We start from the raw sequence: 25,069 nt of genomic DNA, 5'->3' as shown, positions 1-25,069 counted from the left end.
AAATTTTACCCTTGGTCCTTTTCATGTACAAAAGGCATATTTAAATAAAGAACAATTCAGATAGATAAAAGGAACTTACTCAAGACAAAAGGAAAAGCTAACTTGGTTCCCTTCCTAGGAGTTATATATCCACAGAGGTAACTAGAAGGAAGACAATGTTCTCATTAAATGTATTTTGGGTAACGTACCAGCTAATCCTTCATTGACACATTGATTTTACAGATGGCAAATCTTCCAGTGGCTAACTATGGAATTTGCTGATCATTTGGAAGGCTACTATTAGGAAAGGAAAAAGATTACATGTGAAGTCAATGATGTTTCTAAAAACCAGGGAAGCAATTATAGAGACAGCAGTGTAGGCCCACTCCAGATCAATGGAATCATATTATCCCCAGAGAGTAACATTTTTACTCAGCGTAGGGCTCATTCCTGCAAGGTCCTGAGCACGCTGACCCTGATCCAGCAAAGCACTGAAGCACTTGCTTAGCTTTAAGCACATGAGACTTCCAGGGGACTCTTCACGTGAGTAAACCTAAGCAAATGTTTAAGTGCTTTGTTAGATTCAGGCCAGAGTGCTCAGCACTTTGCAGAATCAAAGCCATATTTACCAGATCTCGCTCTCCTGGCCCAGCAACAGCAACTCTCTAACTGTTTGTGATACCCGCTACACAATTGTAGAATTTCTCTGGATTTATAATGAGAGATGTCCTTCTATGGGAGGAATCCATTGTTGCAATTCAGAGAAGCAGGGACCTGAAAGCTATCTGCACAGCCCAAGGAGAATCTGCTTTTCAAGTTTGCAAAGTATAGACTCCCACGGGCAAAGGCTCCTGCGAAAAAGCATCAAATAGATATCAAGTCATATAAAATCACCCACCAAGAGCCCATTGGCCCCAGAACAGGTGCAGATCCACTGTGCAAAGTGGGGCAGAATCTGAGAGCTACTCATGGGCATGAACAGCATGGAATCGCATTTCATAGTGGTTTCTGCGTAATAGGCTGCTAGCAAAAGTGAGGGGTGTATAAGGGATGCCGGGGCTACTCCAGCCAACAGCGGCAGAAGCATCCTCTGTGGAATAGCTCTGCAGCCATTTTGAAGTCTGGCGAAGTCTTCCCCACACACCTGTTCCACATTCCCAGTGCATATTCCCAGCACTCATCCAGCTACTCAACTACACTAGCACAGTGATTTGGCCTTAAGAACAACCCTTGCTGTCCGAGAGCAGGAGCAAAACTTGAGCTCTAGGTATTCTCAGAGATGGTTACCTGCTGCTTAAGAAGAAATTCATGTAAGGCTATTTGTCTGCACTACAGACCTTACAGCAGCACAGCTGTAGATAGAGCTCTCTGCTGGCATCATTAAAACTCCCCAACAAGCTGCGGTAGCTGTGTCAGCAGGAGAATGTCTTCCGGCGACATAGCGCTGCCCACGCCAGCACTTTTATCAGTGAAACTTATGGCGCTCAGGGGTGTGTTTTTTTCACACCCCTGACTGACAAAAGTTTTTCCGACAAAAGTTCTAGTGTAGACAAAGCCTGGGAGATTTGAACACTAAAAGGCAGCTGAAGAATGTCTTAAGAGCTGAGAAACACTCTCCTCTCCCAGGTTTCATTTGAATAAGTCACAAATGGCTGAATGGCTTTTTATTACACTTAAAAGAAATAATAATACTTCTGTGCTGAAATGAGAGGCCCACAGGTAATTTTCTGAGAAAGTTATATGCAACCGAAGATGAGGGTTAGAAAAGAAGTGTCTCCTTCGGCCATAACTACATAATAGGTATGTGCAGCCTCCTTGAAGTATGAGGCAATCTAGAAGCTCTGAGTGATTTATAGGGCTAATGTTTTCTGCAATGAGGTCCCAAGGGTTGGGGGTTACAGGAAAGGATTAAGAGAAAGAAGGAAAAAATTAATTGCCTGCTTACCAAGCTATTTTTCCCAATGTTTGGGGGGATTTATGCTGTGAGGATCTTGGAGGGATCTCTGAAATACAGAGATAAAGGGAAACCAGAAGAGCCATCTGAGCCGTGTGTCAGGCTGCATTCTAACCTGAAAGCCTGCGTTAATCTCCTGTGAACAAAGGCAAGGTTTACATCTGCACAGAATAATCATTTTTATTGTTTGGTGCCAAGTGGTTCGGAGGCTTCTGGGCATGTAAAATGTAATAAACTAGATTACCAAATTAAGGAATTATCAGACTTTTTAGACTTGACCTCTTAATGTAATTTTTTCTCAATTTTTAAATACGTAGATATAGATATGGTTAGATAACATTATTTGTATGGAAATGTATGCTTCTGGACATAAGCTGATTGGCTGTTAGAACAAGCAAGAATTTTTGCCCCTCCCTCTATCACCACATACAGCCTTACCCAAAACTAGCAGTATTATGGGGCAGTATTCATCTTTTTCTGAAGCAGGATGCAAGATTCGTCACGTTGAATCCTACATGGATCAATAGTCTAATGTGGAAGGGCAAATCCCTACTGATTCCTTTTTTACTTTCTACTCAGATATGTGGCCGGCTGATGTCTCCCACCACCACTCCCAGATGTTGGGGTGATGAAAGATCATCTCAAATTTATGAGCCATATGTAGCAATCAGCCATTTTAGAGCATGGCTGTTTAATATAAGCAGAAGACCTACAAAGCTGGTGAGAACCATCAGATGGTGCATAAAATCTTGAAAAGTCTGTAGTTCTTATACTGACTATATAAGTCAAATCCATATGGCAGCCCTTTTCTTTCCTATAGTACATAGTATGAGAAATATCTTTTAGGCTGAGGGTGTGCATTGGATTTTTCTATTACACAGACCATTTAAGCACCGCTGGGAGCACATAGGTATTTCAGGAATCGGAAAAGCAGATACATCTATAGGAATCTGTAAGCACCTCTTTGTGTAATGGGCTACAGGATTTGGAGTGTCCTGCAGAAGACTGAGCTTTCATAGAATATTAGGGTTGGAAGGGACCAACCCCCTGCTCAAAGCAGGACCATTCCCCAGATAGATTTTTGCTCCAGATCCCTAAAAGGCCCCCTCAAGGATTGAACTCACAGCCCAGGGTTTAGCAGGCCAACGCTCAAACCAAGGAGCTATCCCACCCCTCAACATATACAACTGTTCCTGATTACATAAGGAGATGCTCCTTAGCTCAAGTTCTTTCATTGTATTTCACCATCTGCCTCTTCCACATCCTTAACTGGACCAGAGCCAGTGCAACCACTAGGCAAACTAGGCAGTCAAGTAGGGCATCAGGTGGTTGGGGGCACCCAAGGCCGTCCTTAGGCATAGGCAGCTGGGTAGGACACCTGAAAATTTGGGGCACCACTGGGTCTTAGGCCTGGTCTACACTACGCGTTTAAACCGGTTTAAGGAGCGTAAAACCGATTTAACGCCACACCCGTCCACACTAAGAGGCCCTTTATATCGATATAAAGGGCTCTTTAAATCGATTTCTGTACTCCTCCCTAATGAGAGGAGTAGTGCTAGTATCGGAATTACCATATCGGATTAGGGTTAGTGTGGCCGCAGATTGACGGTATTGGCCTCCGGGTGGTATCCCACAGTGCACCACTGACTGCTCTGGACAGCAATCTGAACTCGGATGCAGTGGCCAGCTAGACAGGAAAAGCCCCGCGAACTTTTGAATATTTCCTGTTTGCCCAGCGTGGAGCTCCGATCAGCATGTGTGGCGATGCAGTCAAAAATCAAAATAAAAAAAGAGCTCCAGCATGGACCATGCGGATATGATCACTGTAAGGGTAGGCAAATGTGTTCTATCAGCGCTCCGTTACAGAAGATGAAATTCAAAATCATTTTTAAAAATTCTCCACACAGACGCCATAGCAGGGACTCAGCGCACTGCTGCGTGACAAGCGTAACGGAAAGCCAAAGAATCAAATGGACACTCATGGAGGGAGGGAGTGGGGACTGGAGGACTCAAGCAATCCCACAGTTCCTGCAGTCTCCTAAAAGCATTTGCATTCCTGGCTGAGCTCCAAATGCTTCTAGGGTCAAACACATTGTCCGCGGAGGTTCAGGGCATAGCTTGGCAGTTTACGCCACCCCCCACCCACCCCCAGAAGTGAAAGGGAAAACAATCCTCTCTTGACTCTTTTACATGTCACCCTATCTTTACTGAATGCTGCAGATAGACGCGATGCTGCAGCAGTCAACACCAATATCCTCACTCCCCCCCCGCCATGGGTGGCTGATGGTACAATATGGCTGATCTCCATCATCAGCCTTTTAGCACATGGGGCAGTGCAAAAGGACTGGTAACCATGCCGACTAGCATCCAGTGAGGTCAATCATGAGCGCCTGTGTAAAAAACTCCTAATTTTTTCTGGTAGATGGTGCAGTATGGCTGGTAACCGTCTTCATCATAGCAACAGGGGGCTGAGCTCCATCAGCCCCCGCCCTTCATGTGTAAAGAAAAGATTCAATTGTCCCTGGACTAGCAGTAGGATGCTGGGCTCCTCTCCCCCACACTGCTTAATGTCCTGTCTGGAGTATCATAGCAGCTAGAGGCTGCCTTCCACTCATTTCTCACTAACAAGTAACTGTGTCTTATTCCTGCATTCTTTATTACTTCATCACACAAGTGGGGGGACACTGCTATGGTAGCCCAGGAAGGCTGGGGGAGGAGGGAATCAACAGGTGGGGTTGTTACAGGAGGACCCCCTGTGAATAGCATACAGCTCATAATTTCTGCGGGATCTGACACAGATCAGCTGTGCTCTCTAGTTCTATGATACACTGGTTGTCTAGTACACTTGCCCCATATTCTAGGAGGACTGATTCTATTTTTAGATACCAAAAAGGAGGAATTGACTCAGGGAGTCATTCCCAAGTTTGGCTTTTGCGCCCCCGGCTGATCTCAGCCAGGGGCACTTATGACAGCAGCAGATGGTGCAGTGCAAAAGGACTGGTAACCACGATCATCTTATTGCCAATTTATGGCATGGTAGATAGTACAGTATGGCTGATAACCATCTCTGCTGTCATGCAAAAGCAAATGCATGCTGCTGTGTAGCGCTGCTGAATCGCCTCTGTCAGCGGCATCTAGTACACATACGGTGACAGTCACAAAAGGCAAAACAGGCTCCATGATTGCCATGCTATGGCGTCTGCCATGGCAATCCAGGGAAAAAAGGCGCGAAATGGTTGTCTGCCGTTGCTTTCCCAGAGGAAGAAGTGACTGATGACATTTACCCAGAACCACCCACGACAATGATTTTTTGCCCCATCAGGCACTGGGATCTCAACCCGGAAATTCCAAGGGGCGGGGGAGGCTGCGGGAACTATGGGATAGCTACGGAATAACTACCCACAGTGCAACGCTCCAGAAATCGACGCTAGCCTTGGACCCTGGACGCACACCACCGATTTAATGTGTTTAGTGTGGCCGCACGCACTCAATTTTATACAATCTGTTTTGCTAAACCGGTTTATGTAAATTCGGAATAATCCCGTAGTGTAGACGTACCCTTAGTGTCCACCCTCTTGCTTTTCCTATCCCTGTTTTGACCCTTCTTACAGGCTCTGAGTCTTCCTGGGAAGGGGATCTAGTAGTTAAAAGAGAAAAAGCCTCCAGCCTGTCAGACCTATTAGCACAACCCTGAAACTGTTAAAGAGCCATTCAAGTGGTAATGAAGCCATTTAACCGGCATTTGCCAACCCCCAGGTATCTACTGTCAGTTTCTGAATGTACTGACAAAAACAGTTGTGCATGACTGTAATATTTACTCAGAACATGTCAGTCTACAGGACCTTAGTTTAAAATTTGCTTTAAAAATATTACATTAGTGAGTTGGTGAAGATTATAAAATCACATCTCTAAAAAATCCTTGCATAGATTTTTAGATGCACAATCCTCTTTAGCCTTAAATGCTGGGATCGTCAAATATGGTTTTTTAAATAAATTCCTCAAAAGACCACCCTTTTCTAAAATACACATTTTAAAATACACTATAGTAAAAAAACTTACTTCCAAAGCCTTCCTGTCCTTTCTGTCCATCCATTTCTCCCTTCACAGCCCCGCCCCCAATTGAAGAGAACCCTTAAAGGGACAACAGCCCTTTGCTTCCAGATAGCTGGACAAAGACTTTCCCTTTCTTTACTTCTGACTATCTGATGAACTAGTTTTAAGAGAACCCTCCAGCAAAATCAGTACCTTGGTAAGATATAAAATCATTTGTTATGCCTAAAATCTTTGGAAACATATTTTTTAAAGTTGGTGGAATTTCATAAACATGTGTATTGTTATGGAGATCACACACAGTAAATTAGTGTTCCCTTTTTCTAAAAGCAACGAACATTGTTATGAACACACTAAACCACGGTGACTGATGAATTGAAAATAATGTCTGTTTCGGTGAGTTAAATATGTAGTAATCCGGAATGATTACTTTATGAAGGCTTAAGAGTACATTTAAAATATAAAATAAGCTTAGAAATACTGATTAAGAAAATGTAAAACAGAGAAGAGCTGCATCATGTATTCCATAATATTTAGCGTTGTAGTCTGCAAGACAGCTGACTCGCCCTTACTACAAAGTTTTTGCAAATAAATGTCTGACAAACTTCCGGGCATATCAAAAAAACCTGTGTCTGACATTTTTTATTCTCAAGTTTAGTGCTTTTAATTAGGTACCTTCTGCATGTCCATTCTGCGTGAGGGAGAGGGAACAGGGGTCCCTGTGGGGAACTGTGACTCTCCATCACCGTGAGGCGGCCCTGGGTGTCTTGTTATTCGTTCTGCCTTGTCTCTCCTCCCCTGCCCCCACTGGGCTGCAAGCTCAGGCTGCCTTTGGGCATAGGGGCACCAGTTTAATAATACTGCATAGGGCTCCATAAATCCTAAGGACAGCTCTGGGGGCGCCAAAAAGCAGTACCTTGGCTCGGCAGGAAGGAGCTGCCTTCCGGAGGCACCGGAGAGCCAGAGCGTCGGCTTGCGGGTGCGGCAAGCCCCAGCCATGGAGAAGCCGGCACGGCGCAGGGGGGCAGCAGCCCTGTAAAGGCAGCGGTGCCGCTAGCGGGGAGCAGCTGCACCCCCCACCCCTCCTGCCCAGGCTGCGGCCTGGCGCCCCTCCCCCCACCCCGGGGCTCCTGCAGGCTGCAGCAGATACATGCGGGCGCCAGACCCCATGCACCCCCCCAGCTCCCCACTCGCCATGCTTGGGCTCTGCGGCTCCCGGGCATGTGAGCTGCTGCGGCCAGGGCACAGGGCCCTGAGACTGCTCCAGGAGGAGCAGTGGTGGCTCACACTCCTGGGAGCCGCAGAGTCTGAGCGCAACGAGGGGGGAGCTGGGGGGGCGCACGGGGGCCTCTGCCCGCATGCATCTGCTGCAGGAGCCCCCAGCAGGGGGAGCGCTAGGCCGCAGCCTGGGTAGGAGGGGCGGGAGTGTGGCTGCTGCCCGCTAGCGGTGCCACCGCCGCCTTTGCAGGGCTGCTGCCCCCCTGCGCCACACTGGCTCCTCCATGGCTGAGTCTCACCGCCCCCGCAAGTGGGTTGCTCTGGCTCTCCGGTGCCTCCAGAAGGCAGATCCTCCCTGCCGAGCTGCTGCAGTGGCCCAAGCCCGGAAAAGCCAGTGAGTGGACCCGGGTCGGGGGCCGCCGGGGTGGGGTGAGGAGGGCTCACGGGGGAGGGTGGGGGCTGTGGACCTTCCAGATGAGTTCAGGGGGCAGGGAGGGGACAACCTGGTCTTGGGAGCAGCCCCTGGGCACGGCTGGCCCCTGGGGTCTATAAAGGCTCGGTGGGATTTGCCCCTCAATGAACCGATGTGCGGGGTGGGGGGCGCAAGGTGGAAGTTTCGCCTAGGGCGCAAAATATCCTTCCACTGGCCCTGAACTGGACATCTCATTTCTATTTCATTCCCCCCACTCCCCATTGCACTAGTACACTGAGATACTAGTTTCTTGACTATTATCTGATGGTGACATCTAGTGGAGAAACATTTCTTAGCGCCCTAGCTGTGCTCCAAAATTTCTGCTCAACTTTTAAGTTACGATTGCTCGCCTGTCACCCTTTTGAATGGATTGGAGATCTCTGAAGTATTAAAAGAAAAAGTTTCTATATAGGTACTGGACTGCTTCCATTACACAAATGGTGTTTAAAAATCAATACCGAATTTAGGTGCCTTTAGGTGCCTTTAGTGCCTTTAGTGCTGCAGAATGTGGTTTCATGCTGGCAGGTTTGGGAGAGATCACTCAGACAGGAGGGCTGAAAACCCATTTGTAATAAGTGATGCTTAAATATAGCATTTTACTTGAATGTTGCCTAAAGCATTATGGATTCAGTCATGCACAGTGCTGAGGACTCTGGTCCCATCCAGCAAAAAGTACATGCTTAACTTTAGGTGCATGACTAATCTCAGAGAAGTCAATGGATCTACTCACATGCTTAAAGAAACATGTACTTACGCTTTGCTGGATTGGAGCCAGCGTGCTCAGGGCCATGCACAATTAAACATTCAACAGATTGTAAGGGGAAGGAAATTGCAACTGACTGGGACATAACAGACATTGTGGTCATCTAAAAGGACTATCTGGAATAGGGTGAGCAGATGTCCCGATTTTATAGGGACAGTCCCGATTTCTGGGTCTTTTTCTTATATAGGCTCCTATTACCCCCCACCCCCGTCCTGATTTTTCCCATTTACTGTCTGGTCACCCTAATCTGGAAGGAACTAAAAAGTATGAATGCTTTCTAACTTACCCTCAGCGAGCAGACACTATAAAGTACCCAGCTCAAACCCAAACACATACCAGGTATATTTCATTGGAGAAAATTTGTGATAATGTACATGAATCTGGAAACTCCCTATGGGGAACTGGATGCCTAATTCCAGTCAATTATATGGAGACTTGGATGTCTAAATCTCCTAGACAGCCTTGAAAATCTCAGCCCTGTTAAAAAGTAAGTGTAAATCTAAAGCTCCATCCCAACTCTTCCCAGACATCACAGCGGCTGGTTTCCTGTAAGATATTCACTACCTACATTCAAGACCAATGGTGTCATTCAGATTTAATTCATGCCATGAAATTTCCTTCTTCCATGCTGCTCACTCTTATTATCCCGGCAGGTATGGTTTCATGCACCCCTGTATAAATGGCTAAGTATTAACTTGAGCATGAGTTCGAACCCTGGGCTTACATTGCATGGTAGATGTACTGTGAGGTGACTGGTGCTTCGAAAATTCACTCTTGTAATTTGCCATAGCCAAAAGATTCAGCAATGGCCAGTGATTTTGGTAGCCTCTGTTTATGCGTGCCCAACTTCAGTCCCCTCGATCCTGATTTCCAGAAACTCCACCACTCCAGCTGAAGTCAACGGGAGCTGTAAGTACTCAGCACTTGAGAAAATAAGGCCCAAGGTCTTTTACATTGAGATCCCAATAACAGTGGCATTCACAACCAACGACTATCTTTGAAAACGTGTCTGTATATGTTTGGTCACCTAAACTACCTGCTCTTTAATTGTGTGACTCCTAAACTCATAAAGAGTTGTGTGGGGGACTTTTGGTGTGAGTACTGAAGAAATATTACATCTGACTGAGCATTCATGACATTCTCCCTTTCAACAAACACAGCTTTGAATATAGTATCACACACACAAATGTCTCTCAAAAAACAGATGAGTTGGGCTGTGGATCTGATTGAAGCAAAATCACAAAATTTAATTGAACAAATATCTGTCAATGTTTTTGGACATTAAAACCAGACCTGGTTATTGCTCATGAATCCATTGTTGCAGTGTGAACTTTTCCCTTTTATTCAGTAATTCTAAACAATATTTAAATCAACCTCTTATATCTTACACTGAAAAAAACAATTTTAAAGTATTTTATTATAGGCACAGGGGAGCAAGCCATCATTTAATAACTGACATGGCCTTTTTATGCACATAAGGCCTCTATTCAGGAACACATCTCTCTTCAAAGCAGCACTTAAATACATGTTTAACTTTAAACATGTGCTTAAGCCCCACTGAAGTCAAAGGGAGAGATACTTAAACATGTGCTTAAGGACTTTCTGAATCAGAGCCAATGGGCAGGTCTACGCTACGGGGACAGGTCGATCTAAGCTACACAGTTTGAGTTACGTTAGTTGCATAACTCAAGTTGATATCGCTTTGACATACTTACCACGGGGTTCACATTGCACTGGGTCGACAGAAGAAACTCTCCCGTAGACTCCCCTTACTTATCTCGTTCTGGTGGAGTCAATGCCAGAGTGATAGTCTGTTGATCCAATGGGTCTTCACTAGACCTGCTAAATTGTCCCCTAGTGGATTTATCACCGCAGCATTGCTCCACCCCATAGTGGAGACAAGTCCTATGTGTGCAGAGAAGCCATTGAAGGATTTGGTTGTCCTATTCTGACACCATTTGGGGAAAAATGGGCCCTCAATTTTGTTTCTATTGCTCTCCTCAGGGCATCCCTCACATCCTTGTTCCTCAAGCTGTAGATGAGGGGGTTCAGCGTGGGGATCACCACAGTGTAGAACATGGAGGCCATTTTGTCTGTGTCCAATGAGTAGCTGGTGCTGGGTCGGAAATACATGAAAAGAATTGTCCCATGGAACATGGATACGGCCATCAGGTGGGAGGTGCAGGTGTAGAAGGCTTTGTGCCTGCCATCGGTGGAGCGGATCCGCAGCACAGTCACAATAATTAAGATGTATGAGATGAGAATGGTCACAATGCTGATCACCTCAATCAGACTGCCAAAGAGGAAAACAAGCAGCTGATTGATAGAGGTGCCAGAAGAGGAGAGCTTTAGAAGTGGGTTGATATCACAGAAAAAATGATTCAGGATATTGGAGTCGCAATAGGATAATCTTAACAAACCGCTCGTGTGTATCACGGAGTTCAGGAAGGCCCATAGATATGAACCAGCCACCAGCTGCAGGCAGTGCTTTGGCGACATGATGACCATATACAGCAGTGGGTTACAGATGGCTACATAACGGTCATATGCCATTACTGCCAGCAGAAGGCACTGAGAGATGACAAACAATATGAAGCTAAAATATTGGATGATGCACGCTATATAGGAAATAGCTTTCCTCTCTGCTAAGAAGCTCATCAGCATCTTGGGAGTGATGACTGTGGAGTAACAGGCATCCACGAGAGACAAATTCTTGAGAAAGAAGTACATGGGGGTGTGAAGACAGGGGTCGATCCTGATTAAAACCATCATCCCCAGATTCCACACCAAGGTGATAACATAGATCACTAGGAACACCACAAAGAGGGGGACCTGCAGCTCTGGAAGATCTGTCACACCTGTGAGAATGAACTCGGTCACTGCCGTACAATTTCCTCCAGCCATTCATTCAGCCTGGGGCGCTAGCTGCGGGAACAACCATAAAGGAAGGCCTTAGTTCTTATGCAAATGGTGTATGCTAATATAAAGAACTGTGGTCATATGCGTAAAGACCCTTTGAGTTGTGCAATGGAACCAGGGGTGGCTCCAGGCCCCAACCGCCAAGCGCGTGCTTGGGGCGGCAAGCCACAGGGGGAGCTCTGCCGGCCGCCGCAGAGGGTCCGCTGGTCCCACGGAAATTATGGGGATGGCTTGGTTCTCATTCCTAACACCCTGGCAAGATGAAAGGTAGTGAACGTCCAGTGCGATCATGAGGTATGTATGTGTAGTATGTTTTTTGTGGCCAAAGATCAAGAAAAAGTACGTATGTGTGTGTGTGTCTGTGTGTACATATTCATACACATGACATACATACAGAGATGTGTCATTTATTTCTTTACCCACTCTTTGATTTTGGCCACTTAGCATGTCAGTCAGTCGGCATTCAGACAAATATTACAAATAAAATGATTAGGCAACTTCAAAGGCAGCTTGCTTAATGTGCAGTTCTACACAAGGTACCAAGGAAGAAAGATCTGACTTCTTTCATCAAATGCATCCAAGCAAACAAAAATAGGTCATTTGGGCTTGATCCTCAGGTATTTATGTGTGGTATGTTTTTTTGTGGCCAAAGATCAAGAAAAAGTGTGTGTGTGTGTGTGTGTGTGTGTGTATGTGTGTGTGTGTGTGTACATATTCATACACATGCCGTACGTACACACACATGTCATTTATTTCTTTACCCACTCTTTGGTGTTGGCCAAATAGCATGTCAGTCAGTCAGTATTCAGACAAATATTACAAATAAGTGGGCTGTAGTCCACAAAACCTTATGCCACTAGTACTCCTGTTCTTTTTGCGGATAGAGACTAACACGGCTGCTACTGTGAAACAAATAAAATGATTATTCAACTTCAAAGGCAGCTTGCTTAACATGCAGTTCTACAGAAGATAGAAAGGAAGAAGGACTTGACTTATTTCATCAAATGCATCCAAGCAAAGAACAATAGGTCATTCAGGGCTTGATCCTGCGTGGAGCTGAGCATTCTTCCCTCAGTCCAGCAGAACATTTAAGCAGGTGCATAACTTTTCATAGAATCATAGAAATGTAGGACCTGAAGAGGTCATCTAGTCCATCCCCCGGCGCTTCTAAACCGTTCATCATTTTTATTGCTCTCCTCTGGGCTGTCTCCAATCTAGCTCCATCTTTCCTGAAGTGGAGCACCCAGAATTTTAAGCATGTTGATTTCAATGGGGCTGCTTATGTTCTTCAAGTTGCTTAAAGTTAAGCATGTGCTTATATGTTTCTTTGGATTGGGGCTAACGTGCTCAGTACCTTGGTGGTCTGAGCTCTTCTTCTGGATGAGCTGAGAAGTTGGGAAATGTCTGTAGATCCTAGGAGTGCTGTTCAGAAGAAACTGGAGGGACTTCAACAAATCTCTAGCTATTAGAAATCAGGGTGAGATGGGGGAAGGGCTGATTATTCCACACCTGCCTATTGAAGGTTATTAAACCTTCTTTTGCACCATCTGCTACTAGCCACTATGAGAGACAAGACACTAGATGGAGCTCAGGTCTGATCGAATCTGGCAATTTCTGTGTGTTTATTCAGTGTTTCATAAAAAGACCGGTGAATCCAAATGCTTCTGCAGACCAAATTCATTCTAAAGAAAGAATCTGAACCAGAGCTCAGCTAGTTACATTATAGCAAATTTCTGCTATTTCCTACCCCCACTTTTAAAGGAAGTGCAGGATTGATGACCATAAACACATTTTTAATGCTAAAAGAGCTCTCCTGCCTGTTCACAGATCTCAGATCCTAAAAAAATCTATCTATCTATCCCTGCACACCCTTCTCATCTATCTATCTATCTGCAAGCGAAAAGTGCTCTCAAAAGAGGCTGTAGAATTCCCCTCTCTATAATTCAAGGAAAGATGGAGTTAAAAACATCAGAGAAAAGACTAATGTAAACACATTCTACATAATGCTCAGTAGAGCATCTGAGCTGACCATATCAATGAAAGCCCATCCAATTCACAGAAATGATTTATTTTCATTGGACTGAGCCTTTGTAGACATTATCTCTGCTCGGCAAAGGAGTGATGTTCTGCAAAGTGTTAATGAATATGCATTCCAACCTGCCGCGCTTGACACAACCAAACCTCCACATGGCACTCAGAGAAAGAGCTGAGCCTTACACTGTGCCTTGAAAACTCAGAGTTTGGACGTGTGTACCCAGGGAAATGACCTTCAGGCAGTGATGAGCTGCCAAAATATTAACAACCGGTTCCCTCCTCCCCCCCCGGGGGGGGTCGTGCCCCATCCAACCCCTCATATTCCTTGACACACACCCCCCGGGACCCCTGACCCATCCCCCCCTTCCCTGTCCCCTGACTGCCCCTTGCCGCCCCACCCAACCCCTCCTCTCATTCTCGATGGCCCCCCAGGACCCCTACCCCATCCAGGCTCTATCCAACACGCCCTCCCTGCTCCCCTTACCTTGCTGCCTGGAGATGGGGGCCCAGCTGGGCTGGGGCTGGGGCCCGGACGCCGGGGCAGGAGCCGAGCCCCCGCTGCGCCCCACCCGGACCCCAGATCGGCAGGAGCCCCCGCCGCGCCCCGCCGCGCTGCGTGCCGCCCGGACCCCGGACCAGCAGGAGCCCCCGCCGCGCCCCGCCGCACCGCCCGGACCGGCAGGAGGCCCTGCCACGCGCCGCCGGACCCGGACCGGCAGGAGGCCCTGCCCGCCCTGCCGCCCGCCTGGACCCGGGCCGGCAGGAGCCCCCGCCGCCCCGCCCGGACCCCGGACTGGCAGGAGCCCCCGCCGCACCGCGCCGCCCGGACCCCGGACCGGCAGGAGCCCCCGCTGCGCCCCGCCGCGCCGCGCGCTGCCCGGACCCCGGACTGGCAGGAGGCCCTGCCGCGCGCTGCCCGGAGCCCGGACCGGCAGGAGCCCCCGACCCGCGCCGCTGCACCGCCCGGACCGGCAGGAGCCCCCGCCACGCACTGCCCGGACCCCGGACCAGCAGGAGGCCCCGCTGCGTGCCGCCCGGACTGGCAGGAGCCCCCGCCGCGCGCCGCCCGGACCCCGGGGCAGCAGGAGCCCCCGCCGTGGAGCCCGGGGCAGGAGCCGAGCCAGGCCGTGCCTGGTTTAGAAGACTCCTCTGTGAGAAGGCTCGACCATCAATCCTCACATATTTAATCTTGGCCCCTTGAAGTCTATGGCAAAATTACCATTAGTTTCAATGGCCCAGGATTTCCTCTTAGGTGAAATATCTGCTGCAATTTAGTGGACTGCTGCATTTGGCAGTAGCTGTGCTTGGGCTGAGTTTCTCATGGTAGAGGTCCACTCCAAAAGGTATGGACTATTAGAGACAATTCATGTGAAAGATTCAGAACAATCTCTTTTCGGTTCCCACATGGCTGCATTATAGATTCAAATAATCAACAAGTTGACTTCTACAAATTTCTGCCTTGGGCAAGATGATGCAGCAACTGGAAGCTGAGAATGAAGCAAACCAGATACAGGTAGAGGCTAACACATTGCAGCTTCAAATCCTGGACAGGCAAATGGATGAGCCACCTCAGCCAGGAGCTCTCTTGATACATTCTGACAGGTTGCAATGCTCAGAATCTTGGATTTATACAACAACTACTTAAGTACTGCATATTAATATTTGCTGCATTTAGTATGTATCATGTTAATGTGTATATCTTGGGTAAGAAATATATTCTAAGCCAAACTTTTCTTGAGCTAAAGATATTTACTGGGTTGCAACAGGCCACCAAGGTTTACAAATGGGTCCTGAGACCAAAAAGGTTGAAAACCATTCTTTTAGCTCAGCCATGGCTCCCAGGGCTTCTAGACTCTTGGCTCCCTGTCAGCTCTAGTATGCTGACAGGGAATCAGGAACCTAGAGGCCCTGGGAACAGTGACTGAGCCAGGAGCCTTACAGGTAGGGAGCTGGGGCTTCCAGAGTTTCCAGCTCTGCGGCAGGGAGCCAGAAGCCGATCCCTCTCTCGAGCTGGTGTTCTCAGGGCTTCCAGGTGCTCAGCTGATGATTTACATTAGTTCAGCAGGAAACACGCACTTCTTAAATATCATTTTGTTTAATTTCAGTTATTCAAATAGATTATAGTAGGAGTCCTGCACTTAGGATGGAAGAATCCCATGTACTGCTACAGACTAGGGACTGAGTGGCTAGGCAGCAGTTCTGCAGAAAAGGACCTAGGGGTTACAGTGGATGAGAAGCTGGATTTGAGTCAACAGTGTGCCCTTGTTGCCAAGAAGACTAACAGCATTTCGGGCTATATAAGTAGGAGCATTGCCAGCAGATCGAGGGATGTGATCGTTCCCCTCTATTCAGCAGTGGTGAGGCATCATCTGGAGTACTGAGTCCAGTTTTGGGCCCCACACTACAAGAAGGATGTGGAAAAACTGGAAAGAGTCCAGCGGAGGGCAACAAAAATGATTAGGGGGCTGGAGCACATGAGTTATGAGGAGAGGCTGAGGGAACTGGGATTGTTTAGTCTGTAGAAGAGAAGAATGAGGGGGGATTTGATAGCTGCTTTCAACTACCTGAAAGGGGGTTCCAAAGAGGATGAATCTAGACTGTTCTCAGTGGTAGCAGATGACAGAACAAGGAGTAATGGTATCAAGTTGCAGTGGGGGAGGTTTAGGTTGGATATTAGGAAAAACTATTTCACCAGGAGGGTGGTGAAGCACTGGAATGGGTTACCTAGGGAGGTGGTGGAATCTCCTTCCTTGGAGGTTTTTAAGATCAGGCTTGACAATGCCCTGGCTGGGATGATTTAGTTGGGGATTGGTCCTGCTTTGAGTAGATGACCTCCTGAGGTCCCTTCCAATCCAGATATTCTATGATTCTATAAGTTTGTCTTACTATAGGATGCATAATTTCAAATTTAATTTTAAATGCATTTATTTTTAAAAGCAAAATATTTTTAATTTAAATAAAAATTCAGTTTAAATTAATCTGATTTAAGTTACAAACAGTGTCTTTGATTCTTTTATTAAAAGAAACATCATTTTTTCTCCACCCTGCTTACTCTCAATATCCAGTGTGAGGAATGAGCCAAAGCAGAACATGACAAAAGGTGTATTTCTGCAGATATTACCTATTTATGTTCCCACTTTCAAGTAAGGAAGTAAGAGCATAAGAATGGCCATACTGGATCAGACCAAAGGTCCATCCAGCCCAGTATCCTGTGTGCTGACAGCGGCCAATGCCAGGTGCCCCAGAGGGAGTGAACCTAACAGGTAATGATCAAGTGATCTCTCTCCTGCCGTCTATCACCACCCTCTGACAAATAGAGGCTCGGGACACTATTCCTTACCCATGTAAAAGTAAAGACTAAAAATAAAGATTTAAGTTTGCATGACAGGGATTTTTTAGTTTACAGGTGAAAAAAATTGCATGAGGAGGTATTTCACCAAATCTTTGATTGGAAGCCAAAAACTCTGGCCATTGAGCTACCAAATTTGGCACATTTACAGAAATACTTGAACAACTTACCCATGAACAGGCTCTGTGCATCTCACGGTTGAGCACTAAATACAGTATTGATTTGTTAAACAGATGTTCTGTGTGTTTGTTCTTTAGTCATGGTTCGTGACCCACCAATTTAATAGTCCAGGTGATGCTCATTAGCCACCACTATGCTGGTTGTGGTGATGGTAGTGGGGAGGTGGTCTCCTGTTTGGGTTCCAATGTATCAATGAAAAGTTGCTCCAATGAGGTCCTTTGTTCATCCAGCCAACCATCAACAACTCAGGTGGTAGCAGAATGAATTCCACATAGTTTACAGTAGTTATAGTATTATCTATTAGTGAATTGCAGTAGTGGTAAAATGCCTTGCGGAGATCAGAGTCTCACTGTGCTAGGCACTGGACATGCTGTTATGGCAGATGCCCCCAGATGGTGCTGTTACAGGTGTCCAAGTTCTTTTTGTTTAGGATATAAAAAGCTTTTTATTTGGGGGAGATGTGTAATGTTTACGTTATGCAGGGTTTTCTGTAAAGGCGGCTTTGGAAAAGAGGGAGCTGCGGGAGTAGCAGGAGAGTTACAGGTACACTTTGAGTGCACCCAGATGCCTTGTCACTGGACACTTACTATTGCTCAGCAGAGGGGTTGTTAAATAACTGTAATCAAGTGAGGGAAGACTGGTGTGTCTCTCCTCCTCCACCCCCTGTACAACCAGTTGCCACAAATGTAGCCCCTGTATGATTGTTTCAGGATCTCCCTCTCTTCCCCACCCCATTTACTGAGTTTTTTGCCTTTCTCTCTCCTGCAGCTTGTGGGGGTGTGGTGTCTCAGACGCTTGCTGTGGGGATCTTGCCGCTGTTCTCAGAACCAGCCAAAGTCAGACAGTGCTGGAATTGGGTGATATCAAACTAAGATATTCAGGAGTCCAGCTGCTGTGTGAGGAACTGAAACATCCAAACTGCAAATTACAGAGGTTGGGGTAGGTGACATTTGGCCTCCTTTATGCATTTACTTTATGTAAATCAGTGGTTCCCAAACTTTTTGGCATCACGCCCCCTTTTTAATTTTCAAGAAACCCTCACCCCCCACACTTCCCCTTTACCACCACCCCTGATTTTTGTCCCCTGACAACCCCCTCCCAGGACCCCCCCCCACCCTAACTACCTCCTCCCGGGACCCCACCTCCTATCCAATGCCCCCTGCTCCCTGACCCCTGACTGCCGCTGCTCCGGGACCTCCTGCCTCTTATCCAACTCCCACTTCCCCTTCTCCCTTACCAGGCCACTCAAAGTGGCAGGACTGGCTTATTGGAAAGCCTAGGAGGTGGGAGGGCACAAACCGTGCTGCTGTGGCGTGGCTGCGGAGGAGGGTGGACAGGAGGGGCCGGGGACTAGCCTCCCCGGCCGGGAGCTCAAGGGCTGGGTAGTCTCACGCCCTCCTTGGAATTTCTTCACGCCCCCACAGTGGGGTGCACCCCCCCAGTTTGGGAACCAATTATGTAAATGCTCAACAGGGTGTGTAGCTGGTATCTTCCCTCTGCAGATACGTCTCCTTCCCATCCCATTAAGCCATTGGTTGGGACTGTAGAAGCCATTAATGTGTTGGAAGTTTCTCCTTTGCTGTCTCCTGCCCTATGCTGCTGCATGCACATATCACAGGCAGCAGTTTACTGGAGGGCTGCACACTCCCTTTGTTACACAGTCCAAACCGCACACAGAGCTGGGCCCCTCACTCCCACTACCCACCTCTAGCCATGTCCCAGCTCCAAATTCTACACAATTAGAATAATCAGAGCATTCCTGGTGTTCATGTGGAGTTCTGCACTAGGATAACTTGTGGATAATATGTGTCAAATTACATATTAATATAGAAGTGCATCAAAACCATAAGACTCCCAAATATATATGATTATTTGTCAAGAGATGCATACACAACTGTATTCTAAAACCCAGCATCAACTTGAGTTGATGGGGTAATGTGTGGAGAGGCATAAGCAGCTCCATGATTAAGTTTGCATTCAGATTACAGTTAAATCAGGGCTGAAAACCCTTTATTTTACACTTAAAATTTTGTTAAAAAGAAAAATCTGGTTATTCCTGCCACTAATCTCAGGAATGATGGACTCAAATGCCCTCTACCATTCTCAGTCAGACCTCAGAGACCCATTACCCTAGAGCATCATGTTGTGACATATACAATGTTGCCACATTGCAGTTTTATCACAAATCTCTTGATATTTGATGTTTTTGTAAAGCCCTAGCTCCCAGAGTCATGTGACAAAGTAAGACTTTCCATTAAAAAAAAAAGCTAAGTTTCTACTCTTGTGGTTACAGAGACAGCCTGAGAGTATGAACCCTAAAATCTGAAAAACCAGAAGACACACAAAAGGAATTTAGTGTATCATTTTTTAAAAAAAAATCTCATGATTTTTAAGACAGTCACACGACTTTACTCAGTTTAAGATTCTGAGGCCTGACTCATGATTTTTAACATTTGGCTACATACGGTGAATGTGTATCTAAGCGCTACATTTTGGCATCAAACTTACTATAAAATAATAACAAAAAAAAACCTGTGTGCCATTCTGTCTCCCCCTCTTTTTAATTTTATTTATTCTTTTGTTTTACTCTTTGCTCAGATATTTTCTTCTTTCTCCTGTTCTCTTTGCCAGTCTCTTTTTTTCCTTCAGTCTTTTGCATATCTGTGTTTACTCTGCAGTTTAACCCTTTTCTTTTTCCTGACATTCTCCCCCAAAACTCTCCCTCCATCTTTTCCTTTTTCCTCTCTTTCTGGCTTGCCCCTAGAAACTTCTTCTATACTTCATTAATTCTTTCTCTTTTGCCCCCTCTATCTTTATTAATTCTCCTCTGTCCCCATATTACTTCCCAGGGGTGCCCCCTCTTTCCTTTAGGGTCTTTCCCCACTTTCAGTGCTCTTCCTTGGAGGTCTCTCTTGATTTCCTTACTCCATTTTAGCCTTATGTCTTCCATTGAAGATATCATGGGGTCTCTTTCTCTTCACCTTCTCAGGTATCTTCTAATATTTTTAGCCTTTCAATCTTGTGGGGTTCTTCTCTTCGACTTCAGCTTGAATGTCCTCTTTTCTTCACCCTCCCCCCCAAAATTAGGGTTTATCCCTTCAGATTCCCACAAACACTTTCGAGGTTTTTTCCTCCCCCTGTTCAACCCAGCCTTACAATCTCCGCCCACCCCCATTGCAGGCGCCTCTCTTCCTGCCTCCATAATATTTTGGTCTCTACTAACTCTTACAGAATCTGGGGGTGCTGCAAGGCATGGGGGGGTTCTCTCCCTTGTACAAATTTAGGGGCTTTTTTCCTCTCCCATATGTTGGGGTTCCCCTCCCATTTGGCAGAGTAACAATATTTTTAAGGCAGTTGAGGTGCAGGTGACAGTTCTGGTGGGAGAAATGTCTCCACATGTGCAAGATTTAGCAGCTGGTTGGGGAGGGGACCCATACTTGGGTGTGCAGGGGGCTCACTGTGAAGCCTTGAAGGAGGACAAACAGGTGGTCTGGAGGTGCACATGGTCATAGCCAGCCTGCTGCCATGGTTACCCACTCAGCTGTCTGGCAGCTTTATCAGGAGCCCAGACTCTGCAGGGGGATTAGGGAAACCAGCAGAACTTCTGCTCTTATAACCCCACCAGAGACTCTGAAAGAGGTCCTGCCAACAAGGTCACACAATTACCTTCCTTTCGGGGGCTCTTCCCTCCCCCAGCCTTGGGGAACCCCCTGCCATGGGGGTCTTCCTCTCTTTGTCTCACCCCCTTTGGTCCCTGATCTCAGAGGAAGACGGGGGTGATGTAGCCAGTGCTGCATCCTGCCGGGGAGCAGCAGAGCGGTTCGCGGAGGGGCAGGATTTATAGATTCATAGATTCTAGGACTGGAAGGGACCTCGAGAGGTCATTGAGTCCAGTCCCCTGCCCTCATGGCAGGACCAAATGTCTAGACCATCCCTGATAGACATTTATCTAACCTACTCTTAAATAACTCTAGAGATGGAGATTCCACAACTTCCCTAGGCAATTTATTCCACCCTGACAGTTAGGAACTTTTTCCTAATGTCCAACCTAAACCTCCCTTGCTGCAGTTTAAGCCCATTGCTTCTTGTTCTATCCTTAGGGGCTAAGATGAACAAGTTTTCTCCCACCTCCTTATGACACCCTTTTAGATACCTGAAAACTGCTATCATGTCCCCTCTCAGTCTTCTCTTTTCCAAACTAAACAAACCCAATTCTTTCTGCCTTCCTTCATAGGTCATGTTCTCTAGACCTCTAATCATTCTTGTTGCTCTTCTCTGGACCCTCTCCAATTTCTCCACATCTTTCTTGAAATGTGGTGCCCAGAACTGGACACAATACTCCAGCTGAGGCCTGTCCAACGCAGAGTAGGGCGGAAGAATGACTTCTCATATCTTGCTCACAACACACCTGTTAATGCATCCCAGAATCATGTTCGGTTTTTTTTTTTGTTTGCAACAGCATCACACTGTTGACTCATATTTAGCTTGTGGTCCACTATAACCCCTAGGTCCCTTTCTGCCATACTCCTTCCTAGACTGTCTCTTCTAATTCTGTATGTGTGCAACTGATTGTTCCTTCCTAAGCGAAGCACTTTGCATTTGTCTTTTTTAAACTTCATCCTGTTTACCTCAGACCATTTCTCCAATTTGTCCAGGTCATTTTGAATTTTGACCCTATCCTCCAAAGCAGTTACAATGCCTCCCAGTTTGGTATCATCTGCAAACTTAACAAACGTACTTTCTATGCCAATATTTAAGTTGTTGATGAAGATATTGAACAGAGCCGGTCCCAAAACAGACCCCTGTGGAACCCCACTTGTTATACATTTCCAGCAGGATTGGGAACCATTAGTAACTACTCTCTGAGTATGGTTATCCAGCCAGTTATGCACCCACCTTATAGTAGCCCCATCTAAGTTGAATTTGCCTAGTTTATCGATAAGAATATCATGTGAGATCATATCAAATGCCTTACTAATGTCTAGGTATACCACATCCAGCACTTCTCCCCTATCCATAAGACTTGTCATCCTAACAAAGAAAACTATCAGATTAGTTTGATATGATTTGTTCTTTACAAATCCATGCTGGCTATTCCCTATCACCTTACCACCTTCTAAGTGTTTGCAGATGATTTCCTTAGGGCTTGGCTACACTTGAGAGTTGCAGCGCTGGTGAAGGTTTTCCAGCGCTGCAATTTAGTAACTGTCCACACCTGCAAGACACATCCAGCGCTGCAACTCCCTGGCTGCAGCGCTGGCTGTACACCTGGTCTGCTTGGGGAATAACGAGTGCAGCGCTGGTGATGCAGCGCTGCTCGTCAAGTGTGGCCACACACCAGCGCTGTAATTGGCCTCCAGGGTATTAGGAGATATCCCAGAATTCCTGTTCAGCCACTCTGCTCATCAGTTTGCACTCTACTGCCCTGGCCTCAGGTGACCCGCCCTTTAAATGCCCCAGGAATTTTAAAAATCCCCTTCCTGTTTGCTCAGCCAGGTGTGGAGTGCAATCAGTGAATCTTTCCAGGTGACCATGCCTCCGCGCGCCAAACGAGCCCCAGCATGGAGCAATGGCGAGTTGCTGGCCCTCATTAGTGTTTGGGGGGAGGAATCTGTGCAGTCCCAGCTGCGCTCCAGAGGTAGGAATTATGATACCTTTGGCCAGGTAGCAAAGGCCATGCTGGAAAGGGGCCATGACCGGGACGCGCTGCAATTCAGGGTTAAAGTAAAGGAGCTGCGGAGTGCCTATTACAAAGCCCGCGAGGGAAACCGCCGCTCCGGCGCTGCCCCCACGACCTGCCGTTTTTACAGGGAGATGGACGCGATACTTGGGGGTGACCCCACTGCCAATCTGATGACCACAATGGACATTTCTGAGCGGGGTGGGGGACAGAAGGAGGAGGAGGAGGAGAGAGGCGGGATGGAGGAAACCGAGACTGAAGGTACTGGGGTGGGGGAAGACACCCCAGAGTCCCAGGAGGCATGCAGCCAGGAGCTCTTCTCAAGCCAGGAGGAAGGTAGCGAATCGCAGCAGCCAGTACTTGGTGAAGGACAAGCAGAGGAGCGGGTTACTGGTAAGCGGCTTTTATTTTCAGGATGGAAATATTTCGGAAGAGGAGGGGGGTTAAGGCTGCATGCATGCATGCCTAGATGTGGAATAGCCCATTGATGTGGTATATCACATCGCGGTAATCTGCTGCGGTAATCTCCTCAAAAGTTTCAGCCAGAGTGTGGGCAATGCACCTGCGCAAGTTTATAGGGAGAGCCATTGTGGTCCTTGTCCCAGTCAGGCTAACGCGTCCGTGCCACTGTGCCGCGAGGGGTGGGGGGACCATTGCTGCACACAGACAAGCTGCATAGGGGCCAGGGCGGAATCCACATTGCTGTAGAAGACCTTCCCGCTCTTCCCTGGTGACCCGCAGCAGCGAGATATCTTCCAGGATTAACTCCTGTGGAAAATGTTGGGAGACTGTTCAGTGCAGATGCCCCCTGTAGCTGTTTGCAGTCCCCAATGCACAGAAACCCCTGCACAGCCCTGAAGCAATCAGTCCCCCTTACTCACCATTTCATGGCTCCTGTTGGGTTATGTGTGCTCTGTTTGGTATGGGAAAAGTATGCTAAAGTGAAGACTGTAAACTCCTTCAGTGTGTGGGAATTACTGTCTGGATGAGATCATGAACAATGCTACCCCTGTTAACTGTTGCCATTTTTGCCTTTCCAAAAGCGACCTTGACTGCTGGACTGCCTGTCTCCTTGACTGCACAGAGACTACAAAACCTCAGAAAGAAGCCGCAAAAAACCAAGGAAGACATGCTGAAAGCGGTTATGGATCAGTCTGCTAGAGAGAGTAAAAACCTGCAGGACTGGAGAGAAAGGGAAAGCAGGATCCGCCAGAGAAACGCAGTGGCCAGGAGGAAAAGCACAAAGCAGCTGCTAAGAATCCTGGCACACCAAGCGGACTCTATCCAGTCACTCGTAGCCATGCAGGCAGAGCACTACCGTGCTGCCCCCCTGCCCCCCCATCCCAAAGCTTTTTCCCTTGTGCCCCAATGTCAGCTCCAAACCCCCTTCCCCAGCATCCAGGTTCTTACCTCCACCAGCTGCCTCCAACACCTGTACGTTCACCAACCAGCCCTGAGAACTACAACCCTTACCCTCTGCACTCAACCCCCATCACCATGCAGTATATGCACCCTGAAGTGCAGCAGTCATTGCACAGCACTCCAGACAGGACATATTCAAACCTGTGACTGTACAGTTCACCAACCCACCCCCCTGCCCTTTTAGGTTCCCAAAATGTTGTGTGTCTGTCAAGGAAGTTATTTTCTTTTCAATAAAAGAATTCTTGGCTTTGAAAATAGTCTTTATTATTGCAGAAAGTGAAAGATACCTTAGCCCAGTAAAGAAACAGGCACTGCAAATCATTTTAGGAAAATTGAATCCTACTAACAGTGTAACCACTGCACTTCACTCCCGTGCAAGGCAGCAAACCTTACTGTTGGCTTTCAGCCTCAAATTCCTCCCTGAAGGCATCCCTAATCCTTGTAGCCCTGTGCTTGGCCTCTCTAGTAGCCCTGCTCTCTGGCTGTGCAAATTCAGCCTCCAGGACTTGAACCTCGGTGGTCCATGCCTGACTGAATGTTTCACCCTTCCCTTCACAAATATTATGGAGGGTACAGCATGCGGATATAACTGCGGGGATGCTGCTTTCCCCCAAGTCTAGCTTCCCATACAGAGACCTCCAGCGGGCTTTTAAACGGCCAAAAGCACACTCCACAGTCATTCGGCACCGGCTCAGCCTGTAGTTGAACCGGTCCTTGCTCCTGTCAAGCTTCCCTGTATAGGGTTTCATGAGCCAAGGCAGTAACGGGTAAGCGGGGTCTCCAAGGATCACAATGGGCATTTCGACGTCCCCTACTGTGATCTTCCTGTCTGGGAAAAAAGTCCCTGCCTGCATCTTCCTGAACAGGCCACTGTTCCGAAAGATGCATGCATCAAGCACCTTTCCAGGCCAGCCTGTGTTAATGTCAATGAAACGCCCACGGTGATCCACAAGCGCCTGGAGAACCATAGAGAAATACCCCTTCCAATTAACGTACTCTGATGCTAGGTGGGGGGGGGTGCCAGAATAGGAATATGCGTCCCATCTATC

At 47.2% G+C, this 25,069-nt stretch overlaps 1 protein-coding gene across 1 annotated transcript; it reads right to left on the bottom strand.

Moving 5' to 3' along the window:
* Positions 1 to 10,341: 10,341 nt before the first annotated feature.
* On the bottom strand, positions 10,342 to 11,340 carry LOC120403985 (olfactory receptor-like protein COR4). Its single transcript, XM_039536003.1, has one exon. It carries the CDS (start codon positions 11,338 to 11,340, stop codon positions 10,342 to 10,344), a length of 999 nt encoding a protein of 332 aa, XP_039391937.1.
* Between the last annotated feature and the right edge of the window lie 13,729 nt (positions 11,341 to 25,069).

Source organism: Mauremys reevesii, linkage group 4, assembly GCF_016161935.1.
Source record: "Mauremys reevesii isolate NIE-2019 linkage group 4, ASM1616193v1, whole genome shotgun sequence".
NCBI classification, from domain to species: Eukaryota; Metazoa; Chordata; order Testudines; family Geoemydidae; genus Mauremys; species Mauremys reevesii.
The sequence above is the reverse complement of the archived record's forward strand: the minus strand, read 5'-3'. Positions and strand labels throughout refer to the sequence as shown.

Excerpts from the sequence above, each read along its gene's own strand:
- LOC120403985 (XM_039536003.1), bottom strand. The coding sequence starts at position 11,340 with ATGGCTGGAGGAAATTGTACGGCAGTGACCGAGTTCATTCTCACAGGT.